This window comes from Takifugu rubripes, chromosome 4, assembly GCF_901000725.2.
Source record: "Takifugu rubripes chromosome 4, fTakRub1.2, whole genome shotgun sequence".
In the NCBI taxonomy this organism is placed as follows: domain Eukaryota; kingdom Metazoa; phylum Chordata; class Actinopteri; order Tetraodontiformes; family Tetraodontidae; genus Takifugu; species Takifugu rubripes.
Window position 1 is genome coordinate 5,111,703 of NC_042288.1, and position 22,509 is coordinate 5,134,211.

At 41.2% G+C, this 22,509-nt stretch overlaps 1 protein-coding gene across 3 annotated transcripts in view; it reads right to left on the reverse strand.

The window, feature by feature from the left end:
• Nucleotides 1-2,144: 2,144 nt before the first annotated feature.
• The window catches only part of ryr2b (ryanodine receptor 2b (cardiac)), a 47,750-nt gene continuing 27,385 nt past the window's right edge, over nucleotides 2,145-22,509 (reverse strand). For 2 of the 3 annotated variants that reach the window (XM_029835473.1, XM_029835471.1), the window contains 41 exons: nucleotides 22,432-22,492; nucleotides 21,812-22,059; nucleotides 21,394-21,475; nucleotides 20,673-20,803; nucleotides 20,273-20,593; nucleotides 19,952-20,189; nucleotides 19,383-19,470; nucleotides 19,206-19,292; nucleotides 18,771-18,932; nucleotides 18,535-18,597; nucleotides 17,858-17,986; nucleotides 17,610-17,722; nucleotides 17,132-17,240; nucleotides 16,696-16,829; nucleotides 15,946-15,997; nucleotides 15,723-15,779; nucleotides 15,483-15,582; nucleotides 15,255-15,334; nucleotides 14,854-14,930; nucleotides 14,679-14,752; nucleotides 14,402-14,479; nucleotides 13,991-14,079; nucleotides 13,689-13,817; nucleotides 13,470-13,574; nucleotides 12,438-12,519; nucleotides 11,061-12,334; nucleotides 10,883-10,932; nucleotides 10,575-10,719; nucleotides 10,397-10,483; nucleotides 9,474-9,689; nucleotides 9,214-9,344; nucleotides 9,091-9,133; nucleotides 7,088-7,224; nucleotides 6,568-6,628; nucleotides 6,075-6,221; nucleotides 5,785-5,919; nucleotides 4,715-4,871; nucleotides 4,513-4,577; nucleotides 3,644-3,744; nucleotides 3,093-3,144; nucleotides 2,145-2,528 (listed from right to left, as the gene is read on the reverse strand). In XM_029835473.1, the coding sequence (XP_029691333.1) occupies nucleotides 2,433-2,528; nucleotides 3,093-3,144; nucleotides 3,644-3,744; nucleotides 4,513-4,577; nucleotides 4,715-4,871; nucleotides 5,785-5,919; nucleotides 6,075-6,221; nucleotides 6,568-6,628; nucleotides 7,088-7,224; nucleotides 9,091-9,133; nucleotides 9,214-9,344; nucleotides 9,474-9,689; nucleotides 10,397-10,483; nucleotides 10,575-10,719; nucleotides 10,883-10,932; nucleotides 11,061-12,334; nucleotides 12,438-12,519; nucleotides 13,470-13,574; nucleotides 13,689-13,817; nucleotides 13,991-14,079; nucleotides 14,402-14,479; nucleotides 14,679-14,752; nucleotides 14,854-14,930; nucleotides 15,255-15,334; nucleotides 15,483-15,582; nucleotides 15,723-15,779; nucleotides 15,946-15,997; nucleotides 16,696-16,829; nucleotides 17,132-17,240; nucleotides 17,610-17,722; nucleotides 17,858-17,986; nucleotides 18,535-18,597; nucleotides 18,771-18,932; nucleotides 19,206-19,292; nucleotides 19,383-19,470; nucleotides 19,952-20,189; nucleotides 20,273-20,593; nucleotides 20,673-20,803; nucleotides 21,394-21,475; nucleotides 21,812-22,059; nucleotides 22,432-22,492 (5,786 nt within the window). In that variant the 3' untranslated portion in view covers nucleotides 2,145-2,432. The remainder of the gene's footprint in view (nucleotides 2,529-3,092; nucleotides 3,145-3,643; nucleotides 3,745-4,512; nucleotides 4,578-4,714; nucleotides 4,872-5,784; nucleotides 5,920-6,074; nucleotides 6,222-6,567; nucleotides 6,629-7,087; nucleotides 7,225-9,090; nucleotides 9,134-9,213; nucleotides 9,345-9,473; nucleotides 9,690-10,396; nucleotides 10,484-10,574; nucleotides 10,720-10,882; nucleotides 10,933-11,060; nucleotides 12,335-12,437; nucleotides 12,520-13,469; nucleotides 13,575-13,688; nucleotides 13,818-13,990; nucleotides 14,080-14,401; nucleotides 14,480-14,678; nucleotides 14,753-14,853; nucleotides 14,931-15,254; nucleotides 15,335-15,482; nucleotides 15,583-15,722; nucleotides 15,780-15,945; nucleotides 15,998-16,695; nucleotides 16,830-17,131; nucleotides 17,241-17,609; nucleotides 17,723-17,857; nucleotides 17,987-18,534; nucleotides 18,598-18,770; nucleotides 18,933-19,205; nucleotides 19,293-19,382; nucleotides 19,471-19,951; nucleotides 20,190-20,272; nucleotides 20,594-20,672; nucleotides 20,804-21,393; nucleotides 21,476-21,811; nucleotides 22,060-22,431; nucleotides 22,493-22,509) is intronic. The other variant, XM_029835472.1, reaches the window with a different exon arrangement.

Sequence of the window (22,509 nt, forward strand, 5' to 3'; positions counted from 1 at the left end):
CCACCCAGGAACCCCGCCCCTCCCAACAGAGCCTCCTGGCTTGATGCTAAAGCTAACAGCTACATGGAGTGAGTGATGGATTGACCATCACCCACAACTCCAGCCCATCATTCATGCATATGTTTGGTTCATGTGTCACATGTCCTACAGACATTTCTATCATCCCACCGTCGCCGCGAGTGTTTTCATGCAGCCAACAAAATACACAAGCTGAGTCTAGAGCTTAATATTACATCAGTGTAGCGCAAGAGATGCACAGACCAGAGAAAGTGACAGACACAGAAAATCCTTCCTGTGGGTACAAATTATTCAGTGTTAGTACAACACGACCCAGAACAAATTCCAGAAGCAGAAAACAGAATGAATAATACAAATAAAAACATTCATGCTGCAACATGTATACACCCTCCAGAGCCACTAACCGCAGGAGATCTATAGCAGAGATGCTATTCTACGTTTGGGTTGAGCTGTGAAAGTGTGGTCAGCATCCACTGTACTACTGTGATGAAAGTGCAGAGGAGCTCGATGTTGACACAGGATTTATTCTTATAGAGCAAATGATGAGATTTTCACCCACTGTCGTACAACCTCTGGGCCAAGGTTGACATGGCAACTACTGGACTGGCCTTCAGACCCTGAGCGCTCCAGAGATATCAGCTCTGATCCTCATGAATGGTTATGATGTTCTTAGTATTATTCTGTAGTAATAGCATGAACCCAAAAGTATTCTGAGACACTGGGTTGCTGCTCCATCTGGGCTTTTTCCTTCGGTTTAAAAAGACACAAGCAAGCCAACGTGAAGTTCACAAGTGTCGGAGCATCTGTGCTGCATCTCCATCTGCATGATATGAATCAGGACTTTGGAAAATGAAGAGGTTGGAGCTGCACATTTAAAGCTCAGTATCTCACAAATGCACCAGGAAACAGCATTGGGCAGAGCAAAAGAATTGGAAATTTAAGAATGGGTGTTGAGCGTGCACACACATGCACAGCAATCTTTAGGAATTGATCAGGGAGCTGACCAGAAGCTTAAATACCTAAAAACAAGCAAAAAGCAGGAGGCAAACATACCAGCAGCAAAGTTCTTTTAGGTCTGTGTTTGCACCAGTGCGTGGCTGCTTTCATTCTGCAGGTACCTTCCTGCCACGCTACCATCACAGCACCTTCCTGCCACGCTACCATCACTGAATTATACCTGAGAATTCCCCAAAGACATCCTGTTACCAACAGCAGGGGTCCTGGTTCTTCCTCAGTGTCCTCAGGAAGAAGAGGCGCTGGTGAGCCTTCTTGATGAACACCTCCAGCATCATCAAGAAGGCTCACCAGCGCCTCTTCTTCCTGAGGACACTGAGGAAGAACCAGCTATCCTCGGCTGTCCTGGTGAACTTCTATCGCTGTGCGATAGAAAGCATCCTGACCAACTGCGTGTCAGTCTGGTATGGAAGCTGCACTATCGCTGAGCACAAGGCCTTGCAGAGGGTGGTGAAAACTGCCCAACGCATCACAAGGACTACACTCCCTGCCATCGGAGATGTCCAGAGGAAGCGCTGCCTGCATCGAGCACGCAGCATACTCAAGGACTCCTCCCACCCCGCCCACAGACTATTTTCCCTCCTGCCCTCTGGGAGGCGCTACAGAACCCTCAGGACTCGGACCAGTAGACTGAGGAACAGCTTCTTCCCCAGAGCGGTGTCCCTGTTGAACTCCTGCTGACCCTTACACACTCCACACCTCACTACACTACAGCAGTTTACACAACAACTCACTACCTTAGTAACCAATGTAGCTACTGTTTAAACCTGTCCTGCGCACTCATGCACTTTATCATCTGTATCTGTATACACGTAATTTATAATTTGCACATCTCCTCTATCTTATGTAAATAGCTAAATAGCTCCTGCACTTATAGTCCAAGGCATTTAATGTAAACACCATCTGTAAAATATGTTTATAGCACAACCCGGTAAACGATTGTAAAATAACCGCCATACTGTATTTATTAAGTTATTATCCTCACTTGCTGCTTCTTTTGCACTTCTGGTTAGATGCTAAACTGCATTTTGTTGCTCTGTACCTGTACATGTGCAATAACAATAAAGTTGAATCTAATCTAATCTAATCTAATCTAATATTTCATCTATATTCAGATGGTGTAACAGGAGACAGAAGGCTACAGAGGCAGGAGGAAGAGGACCAGAAAGATGAGCAGGACAGCGACAAAGATGCAACAAGGTCTCAAAAAGGTGAGAAAGTCTGTTTACTGGAACAGAAGCATCCAGTCAGCAGGATGTGGAAGTTATAGGACAAAAGACACAAATATATGTATTAAAAAAACAAGTGCTCCGTCTTTCAGGAGAGGTGTGAATACATGAAGGTGAGGTCGGTATCAATGACGTGGCACATTAAAGGTAATTAAATCTTCTGCATTCCCATCATCCCAGCTGATCTTCGTACTGCTTTCGGAAACAGTCTCCCACTGGAAAGAACTCCCAGGAACGTTCCTGGTACATTTTCCAAACATAGGATTCCTGGGAAAGATGATAAGAATGTCACAAATGTTAACAAAACATTAAATAAAGCTAGAAGCAACACCTGTTCTAAATAAAGTACATTTAGTTTTTCAGGCTGCATCCCTTTTGCCTCGATGATTTAAAAAAAAAAGTAGAAATGAAATTGGAGAAATTCTAAAAGACATTTTCAAAAAAATGAAAGTGTATTTTGAGCTGTTTTTGCAGGCTACAGACGCGGGGGAGGAAAATGGTGTCGCTCTGATAAAATGTAAAAAATGTTTCACTAAATAAAGACAAGGCCTTAAACACTTGATTGCTTCAACCTGAATCATCCACATGGGATGTTTTCTGAGTGAAATGGGTAAGTATAATCAGGGGTCTGGCTGGCACAGTTATCATCATAATGTGTCTGTCGGGACCGATCTGATTTTTGAAGGACTGAATACATGTTCTGTCTAACTGGAAAAGGTTAGAATAGAGTTTTGTCATCAGCACAGCTAATTCTGGGATTCAATGGTCAACCAGACGCACTGGAGGTGTACATGGAAAAGAGCTTAATCGGGTGATAATGGAACAGCCTACCTGCCCAGTGTATTCAGTCTCATCCTTGTTAATCAGGTACATCAAAAAGAATCTGCAAGAATACAAAATTGGAACGCATGTCACCTACCGAATGTGTGCAGTTTCCATGTAAAGAGAGATCATTTGTGGGCCAACGTGTGACTGTGGTGATGGTGGATAAATTCCCTCAGAGGCAAGAGATTACAAATACTGAGGATTTTCATCACAAATGCAAAACCAAACAGCTCCTGTTGTGATTCTGCTTTAGTTTCCATTCTGCTTAATGTTTATAGGAATATGTTTGGATGGAGCTCACAATGAAAGGCTTCAATCTCCTCATGTCTGCTGCAGTATGTGGCTGCCAGAACTTTATCTTTTTCAATCTGAGAGCTGCTGGAAACCTGTTTTATTACACTTCTTATTTCCCAATATGTTGCAAGACCAATGTATGGGTATTATTTAAAAAGTTAGGAGAAGCCCTGTGTGTAAAAGGTGTGGATATCATGTTATCCTGATAGTGTGAAACAACAAATAACCATGAAGTTTAACTATGATGAGGAGAGTATACTCACAGGTAGTTGGCCAAGTTGTGCTCCTGAAGGGTGTGTGTCTCAAAACCATGTGGGACCTTGTCAAAATATTCGTTTCCTATTCCACATATAAAACATTTGGTCTGCAGGAGGAGAGATGAAACAAACAGGTTTATCAGTCCAGATAATCAGAGAGATTTTTACATAAGAGAATCTGGTCCATAGTTGATTGTGTTGACTTCATTTTGTTGATACATGAAGCTTCTGCAAGTTGGACATAACAGTGAAACAAAATCTTCCTGTTTAATTGTTGGTATTGGGCCTATTTATATGTTATAAATACCTCAAAGTGACGGTTAAGTTTTTTCCAGCAAAGTCAACAGAAAATTTATACTGGGAGGCAGCCAGCTAACATACAGGAAACAAAGCAATGACTTTGACTAATGCAAAGTGTTTCACCTCCTTACGAGTTCTGTTCATACCTGCCAGAGCTGCACAGCTGAGGGGTTCATGTGTAAAAGCAAAACAAGGTCAGAGCCGCTGCTCATTAAGTCTGTCAGCACAATAGGTTCAGGTGATGCAGCCAAATGTGTCCAGGTAATCTTGTGCACACAGGATAATCTTTTCACACACACTAAATTCCAGCTGAATTAACATTTATCTGTTTTTCCTCTAAATCTGACACAACGCTGTGCAACCTTGCATCCGCACGCCACGTACCCGCGCACGCAAATGGCTTGATTGACATATATCAACCATGAGGATGAAATGATTGACTCAAAGCAATAAAAGTTAGATGTCCTGTCAGAGATAAGCTGAAACAGGAGCTTTTACCAAATATTTTCTGCTAATTTATAATAGTGATAAACCATGTGATGAGCAGACTCAGGGTCAGTCTCTGCCAGACTCACTTCCATATCTTCTTTCACCTGCTCTTGCTGGTCACGCAGCTCTCCAAAGGCATCGATTATCAGGCCTAAAAGAGATTACAGTGGTGCTCCTGAGTGTCTGCTGCTGCAAAACTTAGTTGAGCAAGGTGAGCAGAGTGTGTCTGGGAAAAAATGTGTTACACGGGTTCTGAAACAGAGCCCTGAAATAAACAGCGAACCTCACCCTGGATGATGGCCAGCAGGATTACAATGACAAAGAAGAAAAATGTGATGTCAAAGACGATGCGTTCCACCTCAAACTCATCTCCAGCAGGGTCCTCGATCTCATCCCCGATTCCCCCGCCTGCACGAACTCCAACGTACATGTGGAACATGTAACACTAAAAGAAAAGATATTTCATGTTTCATACTGCACATACAGGCAGAGGTATTCTACTCTCATGTCCTCAAGAAAGGTGAGAGGATAATGGAGAAAGCACGAAGAATCTAAGAGGATTTCAGTTTCACACTCAGAGGATGTTTCCAGTTGGAAGATATCAAACTGCAGGAACAAAAGTTATTAACTTAATGTGTTTTTATATCCGTCTCCAATAGATGGAAATTTTAAAAATGAACACGAACAACCTTTCTGTGCACTCTATGCAGCCAGAGCCCCATTCTTCACCACAGATATTATTTCCAGGTATCTGTCGTGATGGAACAGCTGACTTTAAACCTGTTATTTAAAAGCCTTTTTTGAACGAAGTAGCTTCTTCAGTCAGTCGGTGTCAATGAATCACAATTACTTTTGCTTAATTTACCGAAAGCTGCTTATCAGAGTGTGTGACAGGCAGATATTCTCTCCTGAAAGACTGTTTGCTCTAACGCTGCAGAAGAGGTTGCTCGTAATTGTTTCTGAATAGAGAGTGCAAGTGAAGGGCCGACAGCCTCCTATGCTGGTGACATTTTATTCAAAGGCTGCTGCTTCACAATCAGGAGCTTGGCGGAGTCAGAGCGGAGTCTGCTCGAACCCGGCAGGGGGTGGGGGTGTTAATATCATGAAAATCCAAACAAAGAACAATTGTAAAGCTTGAGGGGCTGTCCATCATTTTAATGAAAAGTGGGGGAGAACTAGGAGGCAACGCTAACTCCAACAATAGGGATCACTGTCAGAATCTGTCTGAACCCCTCTCAATCCAAGCAGGTAGAAATAAGGTGTGTGGCAGAGTTTGCAGAAGAACTCAACACAGCCCAGCGGCTCACTCCCTCCCCTTAAATGTGTGTGTGTGTGTGTGTTTCATTGTGAAAAGGTACCGTAAACATGTCATTGCACTTCATGTCTTGAGTGTCCTCGTCTTCGCTCTTGTTGTAAAACTTTCTGAAGAAGTTAAAGGCCAGAACAGTGTAGAGGTACACAACCACAGCCAACAGCCCCACAGTCAGGACCAACTAGAATGTTATTAAAAAAGGTGGGAGATATCTTCTCATGATTCTGAATAAAAGCCTTAAAATAAGAGTATACTGTAGCCAGTCATAAGACAAATATAATAATATAAAAATAGTACCAAAACACACACACACAAACAGAGACACACTCTGCCCACCTGTTTCCCATTGTGGGTGACAGAGGACAGGATGGTACGAAGTGTCTTGAACCCCATGGCAATGTCCAAAAGGTGAGCAGCAAAGAAGAAGTTGTTATAGTGACCCAGACCTGACAAGATCATGTACCAAGCCAGATACAGGAAGGACTGGGAGCGCACATGCATACATACATTCGCAGACATACACACACACACACACACACACACACACACACACACACACACGCACACAGAGTATACATCAGCAGGACAGATAAACAAAGTATTTTAGATAAGGCAGAATCTCGGGATACTGCTAGTGTCAAACTGTGTGGATAAAAAAAAGCACAATAGGAGATTGAACAAATGAGGAAAAAGTCCTAAATTCTCTGACACACTGTGCTCAAGCTCTTCATCATATACGGTTTGTTAACATAAATTTCAGGAAGTGAAACCTTGATCTTAATCTCTGTAGGAGAAAAAAAGCAAGCCTGACTAAACATCACAAACTTACATTATCGGTGAACACAACTCCTGTTTTCCACAGCTGGTACTTCATGTCAACAGAGCTGAATCTGAAATACAGTTCAACGTATCAGCACATATACTGAAGATCCTTGGAAAATGTTCACCCCTCTATCCAGAGGCTACAGAGCCTCTTCTACTGCTTCTCCTCTGAATGTTCTGTCTTGTCAGTAGAAAACGTTTTTGGGACGTCTTCTGTCTGTATCTGTCCTGCTCACTAAAAAGCACAATCATATTTCAAAACATATAAACCTATAAAACAGCTGTAAGGAGCACGTATGGTCTCAGTGGTTCATCATGTGGATCATTTTTCCATATTACTAGCAGTTTAGGTCCACAGAGATATGTTGAAACTCTCCTCCAGGCATGCCATCACAAACAATCATGAGAACAGACCTCTTTTATACTTTGACTCTGCCAGAATTTCAGTCCATTTGAAAAGGACAGCGTGTTTGTGTTGTCTAAATGTGTGTAAGTATGTGGAGTATATGGGTATTTGTCCTACTCACACATGGCTCCAGGCAGTATTCTTTCTGAGCCTCTTCCTGCCTTTTCTCTCTGAGCTGCAGTCTAAGGCAGCTTGGTCCAGACCCAAAAGGTTACTGATCTTCTCACAGCCGTATAATTCACCATATTTGTCCATCACCTGACAGCAAAAACAACATTCATATTTATCTTTTCATTACATTTGCGGTAAAATTGTATTTGATCAAAAGACAGATGCAGACTTTGTCTTCTCTGCGATGCTGATGTTTGAGGAAACTTATTTGTCAAAAATGTTTACCGGTAATTATATGAAGCTAGAGCCTGACGCATACTTTTACTGCATTTCTATACATTTAAACATACAGCAGGTAATATCTCCACCCTCTAAAGTGTAAAGTCAATTACTAGAATTGTTTAAAAGTACTGAAGCTCTGTTTTACTGCAGGCTCTTGTACAATACAGTGCAGAGCTTTAAATGTCAGTAATCATGTGAGGAGAAGTGACCACCCCAGAGTGAACTTACAGCTCCTATTGCCTTCAGAACTAAACCTGAAATCCCTTTTTAACACTGGATCAGAGGAAATATTATCTTTCATTCATTATGGGCTCACCACAATATTAATTTTAGTGACAATCATTATCAGAATCCTTTTTATTATCAGTGATCAGCCAAGACCAACTGTTATTTATCTAAGAGCCAGAACAAAAGAAGGAAGCTGTGTAAGGAATTTGAAAGAGATGCACATCAGGAGACAATAAAACCAGCTGTGGTAACTGAATACGACCGTCTTTAAATGGTTCGTTGAATTTAATGTACAAGTAGTTTACTGTCACTTAATCACAAAGGCGCAAAACTGTTAACATGGGCAATCTTGTTTGTGAGACTGCGGAGCTGTGTGTCCGACCCCCTGATGAGCAACACAGGAGCTCCTCAAGAAACTGTGCTCTCCCCATTCCTGTTCACCACCTACACAGCTGACTTCCAGTACCACTCTGAGACATGTCATCTCCAGAAGTACTCGGATGACACAGTCATAGTCGGGGTGTGTGGAGAATGGACAGGAGGATGAATACAGGGACCTTGTGGAGAGTTTTGTCAGGTGGAGCAGGGAGAACCTTCTGCAGCTCAACATGACCAAGACGAAGGAGATGGTGGTGGACTTCAGAAAAAGCAAGTCCCCTCCCTCCCCAGTCTGCATTAGTGGGAAAGATGTGGAAATAGTCCCATTTTACAGGTTCCTGGGTGTCCAGCTGGACAATAAACTGGAGTGGTCCACAAACACCGATGCTGTTTACAAGAAGGCCATGAGCAGACTCTATTTCCTCAGGAGACTCAGGTCCTTCAGTGTTTGCAGCAGGATGCTCCACATGTTCTACCAGTCTGTCATGGCTAGCACCATCTTCTTTGCTGCAGTGTGCTGGGGTACAGGCATTAAAGCAAAGGATGCTAACAGACTCAACAAACTCATCAAAAAGGCAGGGTCTGTTGTTGGCTGTAGACTTGATAAATTGGACGAGGTGGTGAGGGACAGGATGGTGTTGAAACTGCGGACAATCATGGACAATCCCTCCCACCCCCTCCATAACACAGTGGACAAACTGAGAAGCAGCTTCAGCAGCAGACTCCTGCAGCCTCGCTGCTCTAAGGAACGGTACAGGAAGTCATTCCTGCCGTCCGCCATCAGACTATATAACTCATCCAAACCCAGCCAATAACAATAACTGTGTAATGTTCGTGTTGTAATTTTATTTCTAATTTATTCTATATTTATGTATATATGCTTATAATGCCTATAATATGTATATATTATATTATGTATATATTATATATATATGCTTATAATATATGCTGTATATATGCTTATAACAGTCTAATCTTATCTGTATTTATTTTTTTTCTGTCTCTTTACTCTGCATACGCTGCTACTATAATTCAATTTCCCCACGGGGATGAATAAAGTTAATCTTAATCTTAATCTAATTTAAAAAAATACGGCACAATGAAGTAATAATGAAAAACTCTTACCTTCCTCTTCACAAATTTATCCCAGTAATTACTTGGAAAGGATCTAAAAAAATAAAAAAGTATAAGCTATGAACTATTACAGATTTGCGAATGTTAACATCTGATCTGACTTGTTGAACATACGGTGTGTGAACCACCAGTCGATCCCACTGCCCTTTGATGTCCTCCTCAGGGGGCTGCTTGGTGACATACAATCCATCAAACTCCAGCTTTCGTGCTACTTCTTTCTCACGTTTGAAGATCACCAGTGGAACCTGTCAAGTGATGCACTAATGATACTTTGCCTCTTTAATCTGTGCTTGATTGTAATTTTTGTTCTTCTACATTAGTCATTCTGTCTGCACCATTAAGACCTTCAGGAGTTGTGACTGTGCTCGTGGTACCTTGAGGCAGTAATAACCAATAATGCAGAAGAAAGAGATGATCGTGTGCACTACAGCCAGGAAATGGAGGGATGACTCCATGTATCCACTACTCTCCTCCAGAACAAAATAAACTGTGCCATCTTCTTCATCCTCATCACCAGCAGAATATGATTCCTGCCTGGAAGGAGGTGTCGTCTCCTTTCCCTCTACGTGTGCTGTGGGCGAGGAGGCCACCTGGGAAGCAGACACCAAAAATAGGGAAGGGTTTAATCCAAACAGGCTTTTAGGTTAACTAAAACATTTCAAATACTGTCAGTGGAGTTGGTGAGTGGCTGGGATGATGATCAACTGCTCTAAGTCCAAGATTGCTGTTCTCAGACAGAAAACCGTGGGTTGTCCACCCCTTGTCAGAGAGTTGCTGCTGTCTGAATTGAAGGGGTTCAAATATTGATGATTGCTGGGCAGACTGGTGCAACTTTTACAGGGATGCAGATGATTTAACCACCTGTTGAACTGAAGAGAACAAGAGGATGAACAATAGGGTAAGTCTCTCTCTTCTGACCCTCCTCCTGTCATGAGCTGTGGACAGTGACCAAAGCTCAAGAAGCTCAAGAAGTACTCAAAGTGGAGCTGCTGTTCCTATATGTTGAGACGAGTCAGTTAAAGGGGTTTAGGGGTTTATTTGATTAGGATGCAGCCTGGACTTCTCTCTATGGAGGTGTTCCAGGTATGTCCTGGTGGGAGGGGGCCAGACACAGACCCAGAACAGACTGGAAAAATCTACATTTGCCATTTAGCCCCGGAGGAGGCCGCTGGGAAGAATATGGGGTAATATTAGTAGGTGAAAAAGAGTCAAAGTATCTATACAACTATTTCGATGAAGATAATTATATACCAAATGCAGCATAATACAAATATTGCAATCAAATTGATGCACTCACCTTATAAAAGAGGAGTATGAAATTAATTGCGAAGGTGACGAACAGAGCCAACACTCTCATGTTATAATAATTCCTTGCAAAGTAATTCTGCAAAATGAAGATCCAAATGAAGAGAATAAATAAATAAGCATGCCCATCTGTTGCTGTCTCCTCCTTAGAGTCTGTTGTTGACAATTACCAGCATACTCTTGTTGTGGGTGCTTATGATCCCCCAGAGAGCCGACTGTTGGTTTTCAGGTTCTTCTGACTTCTGAGGGTGGCTCTTGGCTCTCCATTTTGGCTCCATCATAATGACTTCAGATTTCTTCTCAATGTCAATCCCTCTGCAAACAGAGTCAGGGGATTTAGAATAGATATTAAGAAGACATATTTTTTTATCTTTCTTAAATTGTTTTGTAATTGAAGCATTTAAAGTCAGCAAAGCTAAATGTGTTACTGGAGTCCACTTTTAGGATTATTGAGGATTTAAGAAAAAAGCAAACATACTTTCTGTCAGTCCCTTTCTCTTCTGTTTGTTCTTCTTTGTAAATGTGGGTCTAGGATTCAAAGAGGGAATCATAAAAGAAGGAAAGGATGGTACAAAGTAGTCTAAACATTTGAACAGGAACAGGAGGAATATGCTATCACCAAGATGATGTTTTTTCATTGATCAGATCAAGCATACCGTCTCTTGGTGCTTCTCAGGTACCTCAGCAGCTTTAACTCTTCCGGATGTTGTGGTAAACAGGTCTGTCAGACTGTCAGTAAGGTCTTTAGCTATCAGTCTGTAACAGCTTCCATCCTTCTTTACTTTGAGGCCAAATACATTGGATAGTCCATCCATGTCTCTGGTGGAGGTTACATCTTCTGCCTGCCTGATGCCACTTGTCTCCTCCTGTAAAGTCAGACTGCAGGAGTATTTCCTCAGCTGATCGCCACTCGGCCCTCCGGTGACCTCATCAAGAGTTGGTTCAAGGATCCCACCCAGCATCTCCAAGATCCTCACCTTTTTAGCTCCCTCTATCAGCTCCCCACTTAGAAAAGCCCTGTACAGCACATACAAGATGCTGCGAATCCCAATGCAAATACATCTGATCTGAGCCATAAAAACAAACCTGAGGAGGAAAATGGCTGAAATAAAAATGTCCTTCAGAGTCATCTTCATCAGCGTTTTGACGTGTCTGACAGAAAGTGCAGATATCAGTAACGGCCACTGATAAATGACAGATATTCCTTTGCTATCCAGCCCATCTTCCGTCTCTGGCCTGGTTTCAACACGCCTCTCCTCGTTTCCAGATCCAGATAACTGGGCAGCAAGCTGCATCTCAAAGATGGTGTCTTCACAAAAATTCACAAACATTTCCATTTTCTCTTTGTCCCCACTTTCATTGACAACATCAAAAATGAACTGCCGTTTGGACTCTTTGACCTGTGGCTTCTCCCACTGGGTGCGGCTGGATTCACTGATTCTAAAGTAGACGCGTTCCATTCGCTTCCCACTTCCAAGAATTTCAATACGTCCTAGAAAAGGCTGGAAATAAGTCAGTATGCTCTCTGCTACCTCCAGGAATGTCCTTAATCGGGCATCGTTGGGCATATGCTCTGACAGATTTGTCAGTAGAACAGCGATGCTGAAGCCGATGTCCTGAGCTGGCTCGTTGAATCGATTCACGAAGGCCACATAATCCACAGCCTCACTGTCGTCAGTCTCCATGCAGGAAATAAGGAAGCGAGTCTCAGTGTGAGAGAAACGTTTGCAACTCTTCATAGCTTTCTCAAAGTCCTTTCTGGAGATGCAACCCTTAAAATCAGGGTCATATGCCCTAAAGACATCTGATGAGGTGAAATCCTTCAGTTTGAGAAACATGTCAAAGAACTTAAGGATCATCTGAACATTGCCTGATGACTCCACCAACATGTCCACCATTTGTTTTCCAATAGTTCCATTAACAACATTCCCTTTAAGACAGAGAGTGGCAAGGAAAGAGTATAACAATTATCTAAATTATAGCCTCAGATTTATTAACAACTGGCAACAAGGATAACAGAAGCTTAAATTTACCTTCTAACATCGAAAGCAAAAATACCACCATGTCCTTCTGTAAGTCCAAGAGTTCTATCAAAAGGTCCATTTGTCTTGAATCCTGTACAGACAAAAAGAAAATACAACATATGATTTGCACACAACTGTTGTATCATTTTACCGGTAATGGATTACACATTATATTAAATGTGCTATATAAGGACTGTTCTTACAGGGGAGTTAGAGATGGTTTGGAGTTTGTAGGTGAGACAGAATAAAGCTTCAGTAGTCTAAAGGCTGCTAACTACTTCTCACTCATTTTGTCCTTGCAGCCCTGGTCTGGGAGTTCCATCAGATTCATCGAGCTTTCTTGCCTGGTGTCCGAGAACTATTGTTTGACCATCAGAACCTGGCAGTGCTTTTGTTGTGCTTAAGAGAGACACACGCACAAATGATGGCGATTCCTGTGTATCAGATTTGCGAAGGCTGACCAGCGTGTACATATGAAGAATACACATGATGTGTGCAGCATTGGGAGGTGTCTAAGAGGACTTTTCTGGAAATTTTACACTTGGGTTTCTGTTGAAGTAAGAAATGTCCTGGCCTTGAGATTTGCTTTGTTCTCACCATGTTGAGAAAATGAACAAATGTCCATGTTCTTGCAAAGCATGTAACAGCCTTTAGCTGGAGAAGATGACTACATCGAAGACTAAATCCAGGTTAGACTGGAAGGGGACTGGATTTAATCCGGATATTGTTCTGAGATGGATAAAACAAAACTGGAACTTCGATTAGAATTTAGGATCAGTGGACAAAGTATCAAGAATTAGGGGATGAAGGGACTTGAAGGGCTAAGTACCAGAAACTCTGTTTCTAAACTGTTGTGAAAAGTAATGAGCAGCTCAACAGCTCACATCCGGTTTCACGGCAGCAGCAAGACTTTCTGGGTCACTGGGTCTCAGTTTGTCCTCTTTTATTTGTATGTTATTATTGTTGCCAAATTACACTGTAAAAAAGGATGTTGGTAGTGCTGAATAGTATGAAGAAATAAAGCACATTGTTAAATTCTACCTGAGGGAGCTTCATCTGCATGTGAGCAAAGACATGAAGGAATCCCACAACAGCATCCCACAGGCGACTGTGAGCCAGACTTTCTTGATTCCCAGCACAGGGTCCCTGGAAGAAAACAGTCTTGGTGTGAGCTGTTCGTGTCAGATCCAGTCAGCAGACAACTTTTATGCTTTAGAGCTCACATTAGACACAAAACAGGGTACATCAAAACTGACTGACCTGTATGTACTCTGTGAGTGTGTTGAAGACCTGTTTGGACACTCCTATGGCTTTGAAGAAGTTGTGTTGCCCATGAACATCGATCACACCTTTTCCTGAGTAGTACCAGTAGAAGTCACTGATGGACTCCTGCAGAAAAGGTTCAGCTCAGGGATTGATCCAGCCACTGAAGTGAAAGTGAATCAAGTTTCAGAGAATCCCCATTAAACTCTTAAACTTGTTCCCACAGTCACCACTATAGCTATCAATGTGGTTTTAAAAGTATTCCCTGGACAGTCAGATAAACAGTCATGACTCATTACCTGTAATCTCAGTAAATAATCCACAGTTGATATGATGATATTGACTGTGGTGTTGTTGCCTGTTTGTGTTCTCAGGTAATTCTGGAAATCTGAGTCACAAAAAAGAGATAGGAATATTAAATGCATTATAAAGAGCAGAATAATAATCTGTGGATGTGAACTTAAAGAGAACTAATGCGTGTGGAACAATTACGACTCAGATTTTGCTCCAAATTCAGTGATTTTAAAGTCATGAGGTTGCAGAGAATGTAAATGTGTCAGGAATCCAGCAGAAATGGCCAGAAAACACTCAAATGTGTTTACAGCTCATATTGAGAAACTGGACCAGGGTGGGTGTGCAAAGGTGAAAAGGCCTAATTCATGTGATGTCAAGTGTAAATAAATCTGTGTGATGCATGTTGGGAAAATAACCTGAGTTATGTCCTTCACAAAGCAGCTGAAGGAAACGGAAAAGGTCACAGATGACATCTTTATCAGGCATCACCTTATCTGCTGGGAAAAAAATCTGGTCAAGATGGAGTGAAGGTGGCCAGTGGCTGAGAAAGGCAAAGAGCAGGATGGTGATGTGTGGTACAAACTCAGAGTGTGTACGAATATTCAAGGATGGGAATCTCACAGCTGACTGCTGCCTAGGACTTGGCCTTACAGAAATGTATTTTCCTTTTGGATTTCCATATGAATGCAGTACCTGAGCTCTCATCCATGGCCATGCCTAATCCTTCTGCTTTGTTCTGCCTCTCAAATGCATTCAGATCCAGAACGCTGAAAGCAGAAGTGCACGCATGCATGGACACGTGAAAAAAAGAACAGGTCTGAGGGTTCTCTTCAAATCTGTCAGACCTTTTTTTTTTGCAGTCACTCACCTACATGACAGCATGAGTGCAGCCGTGCTCTGAAAGAAGCCAAGGTCTCGCCTCTCTATCAGGTAAACCAGCATTTTCTTCAAAAATAAAAATCACAACTCTCATTAGATTATCGTACCTGAGGACACGTTTTACCTCAGGTGAGCAGCTTGTAACAAACAGCAAATACTGAAAATTTATTTCATTTTTGCCCATCAAAACATTTTCTAAGATGTAAACATTCTTCCAAGATGTTTTAGTGGCTAATTTGTCATGAATCTTATCTACCTGACACAACTTACTACCTAGGTGACGCTAGTAATTCAACATTATATATAAAATTAATAGATCGCTAGTATAGATTACTATACTAATCTAAAAATGATAATGTCATAAAGACTGTTGCATCCCTGGGACTGTACCTGCTGAACGGCAGCGTTTCCCCCACTGAGAAGAGCGATTCCGAGCTTGAGCGTAGGAGCAATCACAGAGCCCATGAACCCTGAGGACAAGAGACATTTGTCCAATCAGAGGACGTAAAGAGTAATGCTGACTGACTACTATGGGTCAGACCTCTTGAGAATACTTTCATCACAGCGACACAACTGCATCTCAAAAATGGAGGGTATTTGGTATTTAAGGTTTCCTACCTCTGCTGGCACTGATGATCTGCAGGACCATCTCTGAAGCTCCACGATGATGAAGCCTGGCCTGCTGGAACAACAGCTTTTGCTTCTCCAATTCTTTCTCCTGGAATTCCCAAGAAAAATGTTTAGTGCAACCTCATTGTACTTCAAATGTACTGATTGAATGTCTACTTTACATGTAGGCTTATGATAAAGTACAGCTACATTAAATAAGAGCAATTTTTAAAGAAGAAAGAAATTCACTTCAAAGCTTTCCAGCTCCTGCTCTTTACTGTCACCATCGTCCTCTCTGTGGCAGCTCTGCAACAGTCAACATAAAACAGAGAAAGAGTAAAAAAAAAAAAATCAATGTTCAAGAACACATGTAAAGTCTGTTCTGTTCTTAAATTAATCCAGTTTATGCAGAAGCTGTAAATTTAGACATCATCATGAATAAAACAGTTTGAAACATATTTTATTTGACAACCTTGGCCATAATAGCAGCATAGGACTGGTACAGGTGACCATTTTCAAGCTGACTGTGGATGGAAAGACAGATAGGATTAGTGCAATTGTATAAAAAAAGGGGAATGCAAGGGACTGAAAGTGGTTCTACACTATCTATGTATTGTATTTAACGTGCTCCTCAACATTGTAGATGAGTCCCAGCAGTCAGAGTCTGTGTCTGCCCAGTTAAACTGAACAGGTTGAGCAGATCACAACAAATGGAATCTCACTTATCACATCTCTGCAGTGAAGACGCACGAAATACTGATGTGTTTCTATTGATAAGAGACGTGGATAAATTAATGTTGCTCTCTGGCAGCAAGACCAAGAACACCTATGCAGTTCTGATATTACTGCTAAATAAATCCTGGGTTTATATAGAAAATAAACATTTGGTCTAAAGAATTCCTGATTGCTCAAGGTCATAAATAACTATAAAATTCAACAGTAATTGAAACTATTAGTTATGACTGGAAAGCATTAAAATATGATGAGTTTTACTACTGTTGAAAGTGTTTGAAAAGACATGATGTTTCTGGCCTATTTTGTAATTAATGGGAAAGTTTAAAGATTAAGTTAAGATGAGATTGAGCAACAATAAATGAAAGTAGGTTTTTACTCTACTGACCTTTTTACAATGAAACACTACAAGAAACACACACAGACACACACACACACACACACACACACACACACACACACACACAGACACACACACACACACACACACCGTCTGTCCATCAGTGCAGTTTGACCGAAGAGTGTAATGAGCTGCAGGAGAGGATCGATGGCTTTGGCACCGTCTCCCCTGTCGTCCTCTTCTCTCCCACCTCCACACAACTCCATTGCTGCTCTCTTCTCCTGCTCCAGACCATAGCAGAGGCGCCCATTTCAGTTTTAAAACAGTTAACAAAGAACAAAAACATTTGGAAATAAAAAGAAAGAGCTCCTTTTTAAACCTGTTAATGCATAATGAACATCATTAGACCATTTTACAATCTATTAATTTACAAAATAAATTGGTGGAAACCACAGAATTCAATCATCCTAGAGAAGGAAATGGTCCTTTCAACGAGGATTTAGGGATCAAGGTCCAGAGATCTTTTATGATCAAATTTAGCCTCACAGACAGATAATGTTTCTGAAATAATTTAAATGCAACTTACTTTTGCACTTACGGCTAAATCCTCCACAAGCTTCTCCTCAAAGTTGTGATCCTCAGTTGATATCCAGGTTTTATTGTAGCCTTGGAGGAAGAGATTGACAGCCCTGTGCCTGGATAATAAATTGCAAACTAATATCTTTGCATCTGTGCAATTACCACCAGGTGAAGGTCAATACAGGACAGAGAAAGGAGCAGCAGTACAGGATGACACAGACAGTTCACGGGATACTACAAATTGATTATTTTTTTAACCACGATTTTCCTTTTTTAAACTTGCCACTAGTTTTAAAATACAATCCTTACAGCCAAAAATACCTTTTGTTCCTCGCGTTCATAGATTTTCTTTCCTAGGTTCAGACCCACAGATCATTCACAGAGGATATTAATCCCTCTGTTGAGTGATGGGGAGTGCCAAGACCAAACCAGTTACACTGACTCTGCATGAAATAAAAGAGTTTTTGGTGTGTGCTAGTCTGTACCTAGGTAAATTGTAGAGGGGAGCCATCCTCAGACAGGCCACTACAGCTCTTTTCCTCTGTTTAGATAAGATCTTGTGTCTGGTGGGTTTCCTGCTTCTCTGTGGGTGCTCAACCTAATCACAGGACAAAAAGACGCAGCTGAAAAGAAGCTTCTGAGGTTTTCAATGGGTTAACAGTTCTAATGCAGATTTGACAGAACAATGAAACCATATCAATGAGTATTTTTTTAAATTAAAGAAAAGGTTCACCTGATCCAGGTAACACAAAACTCGACCCATGTTCAAAATCTTCTCTACAGTCGTTTGGACATCAGGGATCGTCCCTCGCTGTCGTCCATATTCTGCATCGTGTGTTTTATCGTTCAAAATGTTTTGATCCTAATAAAAACAACAATCTTTATGTTTAATGGCATCTTATTACTGAGACCTACTTTATATTGAAACTTAAAAACATGGACTGGGTAGTTTGGTTGGGAGTTGTTGGCATTTAAGAAACATGTTGTTGCTCTCATTCGCTTTCCTGTATAGAACCAGCAAATCATGGAACAAATGTTGTGGTTTGAATAATTTCACTTCTGGTCAAACAAATCTGGATGTTTGCTTCCTAGTTTAACGAGTTATTAAAATATGAACTACACCTTCTGACTCTTGGGCAGACAATAACAAATTAACTTCAGATTATTAAACATGGGTGAAAAAGGTTTGAAGAGGTTTGATTTATCACCCAATTATTCTGCCTTCAGACTGTAGGGGGGATATTATGCAGTTTGGGTTCTTGTGTTTTATTTCCACTTGTGTGGGATACAAAAGAGAATGATTATTTTCTTTAATTTAATGTTTTTCATGCACAACAAATTAAATTAGTTCCCAAACATATTTGTAATATTCTGATAAAACAGGCATTAAAGCACAGTGCTGGTCTTTACCTGACTCTGAAGTTGTGTGAAGTTGCTAAAAATACGTTTTCGAATTTCATCTTCAGGGTTTTTCTGAGCAAATCAAGAGCGCAAATCATTAAATTCTCAAGAGACATTTAAAGGCACTCACTGTTAACACAATCTCCTAACATCACAGTCCATCACAAAAACCAACTAACCATTTTATAAGGTTTTGTCTTCAAGTTGAGCATTAACGGTGATGTGGTTTCACATTTGCAACTGACCTGGGCGAAGCCATTTTTAGCCAATGTTATAAGACTCTGGTCGCTCAGGAGACAATTCCTGAGTCCCACGGGGAGCAACCTCTTCAAGGAGGCCACAATGAGAGAGGTGTGTGTGGAATAACGATCCCCCTTTTTCTTCATCTTCCTTTTTTCATGGTTGAGCTAAATATTGATAACCATAAAGATAACAAAAGCCTTGACCCATTAATGCCATGAAGGCTTCACAGCTTATCATCAGGTTTCATGTCTCACAATGACAATCTCATGAAGAAAAGCAACAATAGTATTTAATTTGTAAAAAAAAAAAAATCTGCTTAATGTCACTTATTAAAATTACAAATAGTTTTTATAGTGTACAGGCATAGCACTAGTGACGACCGACGATAGAAGAGAACACAACACAACATCTATACCCTGAATTAGAAAATGACTGACCTTGGACAAACTGTCGCTGTTGACCAAGAAAAGCAAGCTGTTGATTTCATTTTGGACCACGTAGTTCTGTTCCTCCCACTTGAAGTTCTGTTGTCAGTTAAAGGCACTTTAAATATTTACAGGAAAAGTACTGTGGATTTATAAAAAAGGAAGAGGTATACAAATTGTAATATTTACATGAGATTTTGCCCAGAATATGAAGACCTCTGACACCATGAGAAACAGCTGCTCAGCCTCTGGGTTTGACTCCTTCCACCAGTGGACTCTGAGGATAAAACATATAAAAGAACAGAATATAAACATGTGCTCAAATAGTGGTTACAATCTTTCTATCGTCTATATGCACGTAAGAGCTGTTGAAGTAGGAGTGGACACCATGATGACATGCAAAGAGCTGTCTGGGAAAGAAGACTGTGGCAGCTTAAGAATCTGTTGAGGGATTCAAAAAGATCAAAAAGAAGAATTTGAAAATAGACAATTTACTGCTTGAAAAAACGTCATCCAGTGAATGATGTTCAAAACAACAGCCAACATGCGCAGGCCTGGCTGTTTAATGAGTACTAGGTTGATTTGTTGTTTATCTGCAATTAAAGTGATTGTTCAGAGATTAATCAAAACAGAATTAGACATTGATAAGTGAAATTTTCCTTATTTGGAACTTAATTACAGGTTCATATTAAATTTATGAAACACTTGTTTTGGAGCTGTTTTTCTTAGCAATCAAACTCATTTTTATGATTCTTTACCTATTAGAATCCACAAATGGAATAAGGAGGGGGTAAAAAGCATAGAGATCGGCCACCAGCACCATGAACTTCTGCTGTATCTCCAGCTCTGCTTCAGAAGTATCACCCCCTTCTGTTTTCATCCGCTCCTCCTCCAGCAGCACACTTTCTGCCCTCTTTTTCAGTTTTCCCATTAGTGGCAGGAAGTGAGTCTTTAGGAGCTCAGAGTGACCATGACATATGATTGACAGGCAGTGAACTGAGAGGAACGGACACAGTAATGATGAGAAATTTAAAAGTATTTCTGAAATCCACACCAGTATCTTACATAACCAATAATACCTGCCATCTGTTTCATCCAGTCACCCTGACTGGTGCCCACGTGGTTGTGGATAATACGGAGGACATGTCCAAGTAGGTCACTAGCATGGTGAGGAGTTACAGAGGTACACATAGGGCTATCCGGATGTCCCTCTGGTCCCCAGGACCACCAAAAAGACATATAGCTGCACAGCATGGGTAAAATGACCTCAGTGACATGAATGTACTGGGTCTGGCGAGCTCCAGCCCCAGCACCAGCCAGCTGCTTCACATCTCTTAAAGCCTGTTCCAGAGAAGGCAAGAGAGGACACACGTCCTCCACATGATCAGGTAGCCCCAGCTCTAAAAGAGAATCAGACTGGGTTTCAGGATTTTGCTTTGAAATCGGATTCAATGGGCTACAAAAGGCTAAAACAGATACCTTCTCTCTCCAAGGCACATATGGTATTATAGATGGAGTAAGGGTTATTTTGATTTAGAGCTGGCTCCAGGAAACATACAGGAAAAGTTCCTGTCAGTGCTGCGAGACAAGCACCTGCTGCTGGCCTCTGCCTGCACAAAAATGTTGCGTTAGCACATAAGAACATGACTAAAGTCTGAACTCCACAGCTTAGCGTTAATAACCTTGATACAAGCCTAGTAGATGAATAAGACAACAGTAGCCTGTGTGACGCATTTTTGCAGGTCTTGATGTTTTGAAGATATTTTCCTGTTTTGGTTTAGTTTCTCATGTTTCTTCCTCTTTGATTCAGAGATTTCCTGCATGTTTCCAGGCCCTGATCATTCTCACCTATACCCAATTATCTAACCTTGCATGCATATACCTGTGTGTATGTATGCATATGTGTATGTAGACTGTGTTCCCTTCTACTATACAAGTTCTAAATAGTCTGCCTTTCATGGAGCAGTTTAAATTTTGGCCAGTGTCATGGAACCTTGTGGCCCTTTGCTTTGTCTCACCGAGGAGAAATTCTGTTAATGCTTGTGAGATATTCTTTGCTTTTAAAAGACTTTGGTGAAAGGGATTTGTCTGTTTTTGTTCATTTGGGTCCTTGCAAAAATTCATAAAACGATGATAATCACAAGTACAAAAATGAACAAAAGCAAAGTAACGGTGCAAATAAAGAAGGATTATTCTTTACTCTTCCATGTAGAGGCTGCTGGTCGTTCCAAGCGTGTAGAGGCTGTTGAGGATCCTGTAGCATGAAACCTGGATACTCCCTACTGAAAAAACAAGGAGAAACTTGAATTTCAGATCAAAACGAAACACCAAGGACACTGAATTGGAAGGTCAGCTGCAGATTCTGCAAATGACCGAAACTTGGCTGGTCAGGAGAAAATGTGCTCTTGTTGCTCTGTGACCATGAGAAAGGCAGTTCAAAGATATGGCAGGGTAATGTGGAGAGAAGAAGCTCCTGTGTGATTTCAGGGGTGTGGAAACCAGCTGTTCATCCAATTACATAACATACAGATGAAAGCAAACAAGCCAAATGATGGAATATCATATTTTTTATCTTGTTAAAGTTGGTATTTCCAGGTGCACAACAAGGAAGCCATTACCCAGGAGGTCTCCTCCATAGTTCTGGAGGCCAAGGTGCTGGAAGAGTGAAGTGAGCATAGGAAGGAGAACAGAGCTGGTGTGGCTGAGAACTCTGGCAGCACCTCTAGCATGTTGGTTCCTAATCTGAGGCAGACAAGCCATGTTCATAGAAAGGTTTTCCACAGTCATCTCCAGATCAGCTGCAGATGTTTCAAAAAATGAATTCAGAGACGAGTGGACAGACTCCGGGGCCGACTTCATCAAGGTTCTAGAGAAGAAAGAACACTTTATAAGGTCTAGATGTTGCGTTTCTCTCAAATAATAGCATACATGTTGCTTTCTAACAAACAGACTCAGATGATGAATGCTTAATGAATGAAATGTTATTTGGTTCTAGTGCTTTTTTATAATCTTTAATCAAAGCAATTAAAAGCTCTAAACAGACAAGTTTGAATGACAGCAATCACTGCAAATCCAAGATTATACTCCTACTGTCATGCATCAGAGGAACGGTCCTTCGGGAGTCAATGCGCTCAGTAGCTCAATTAAAACAGTCATTTTATCTGTCATGTGCTGATGTGACACCGATGGGACCAAGTAAAGCAATTTAAGCAGACTGACAGCAGTGCCTACTAGCTACCTGGCATCCAGAGCCTGAGCCAAAGCACAGAGGCAGTTTGAAAGCGTAGAGGCATCATTCCCTGGGAAAGTACAGAAG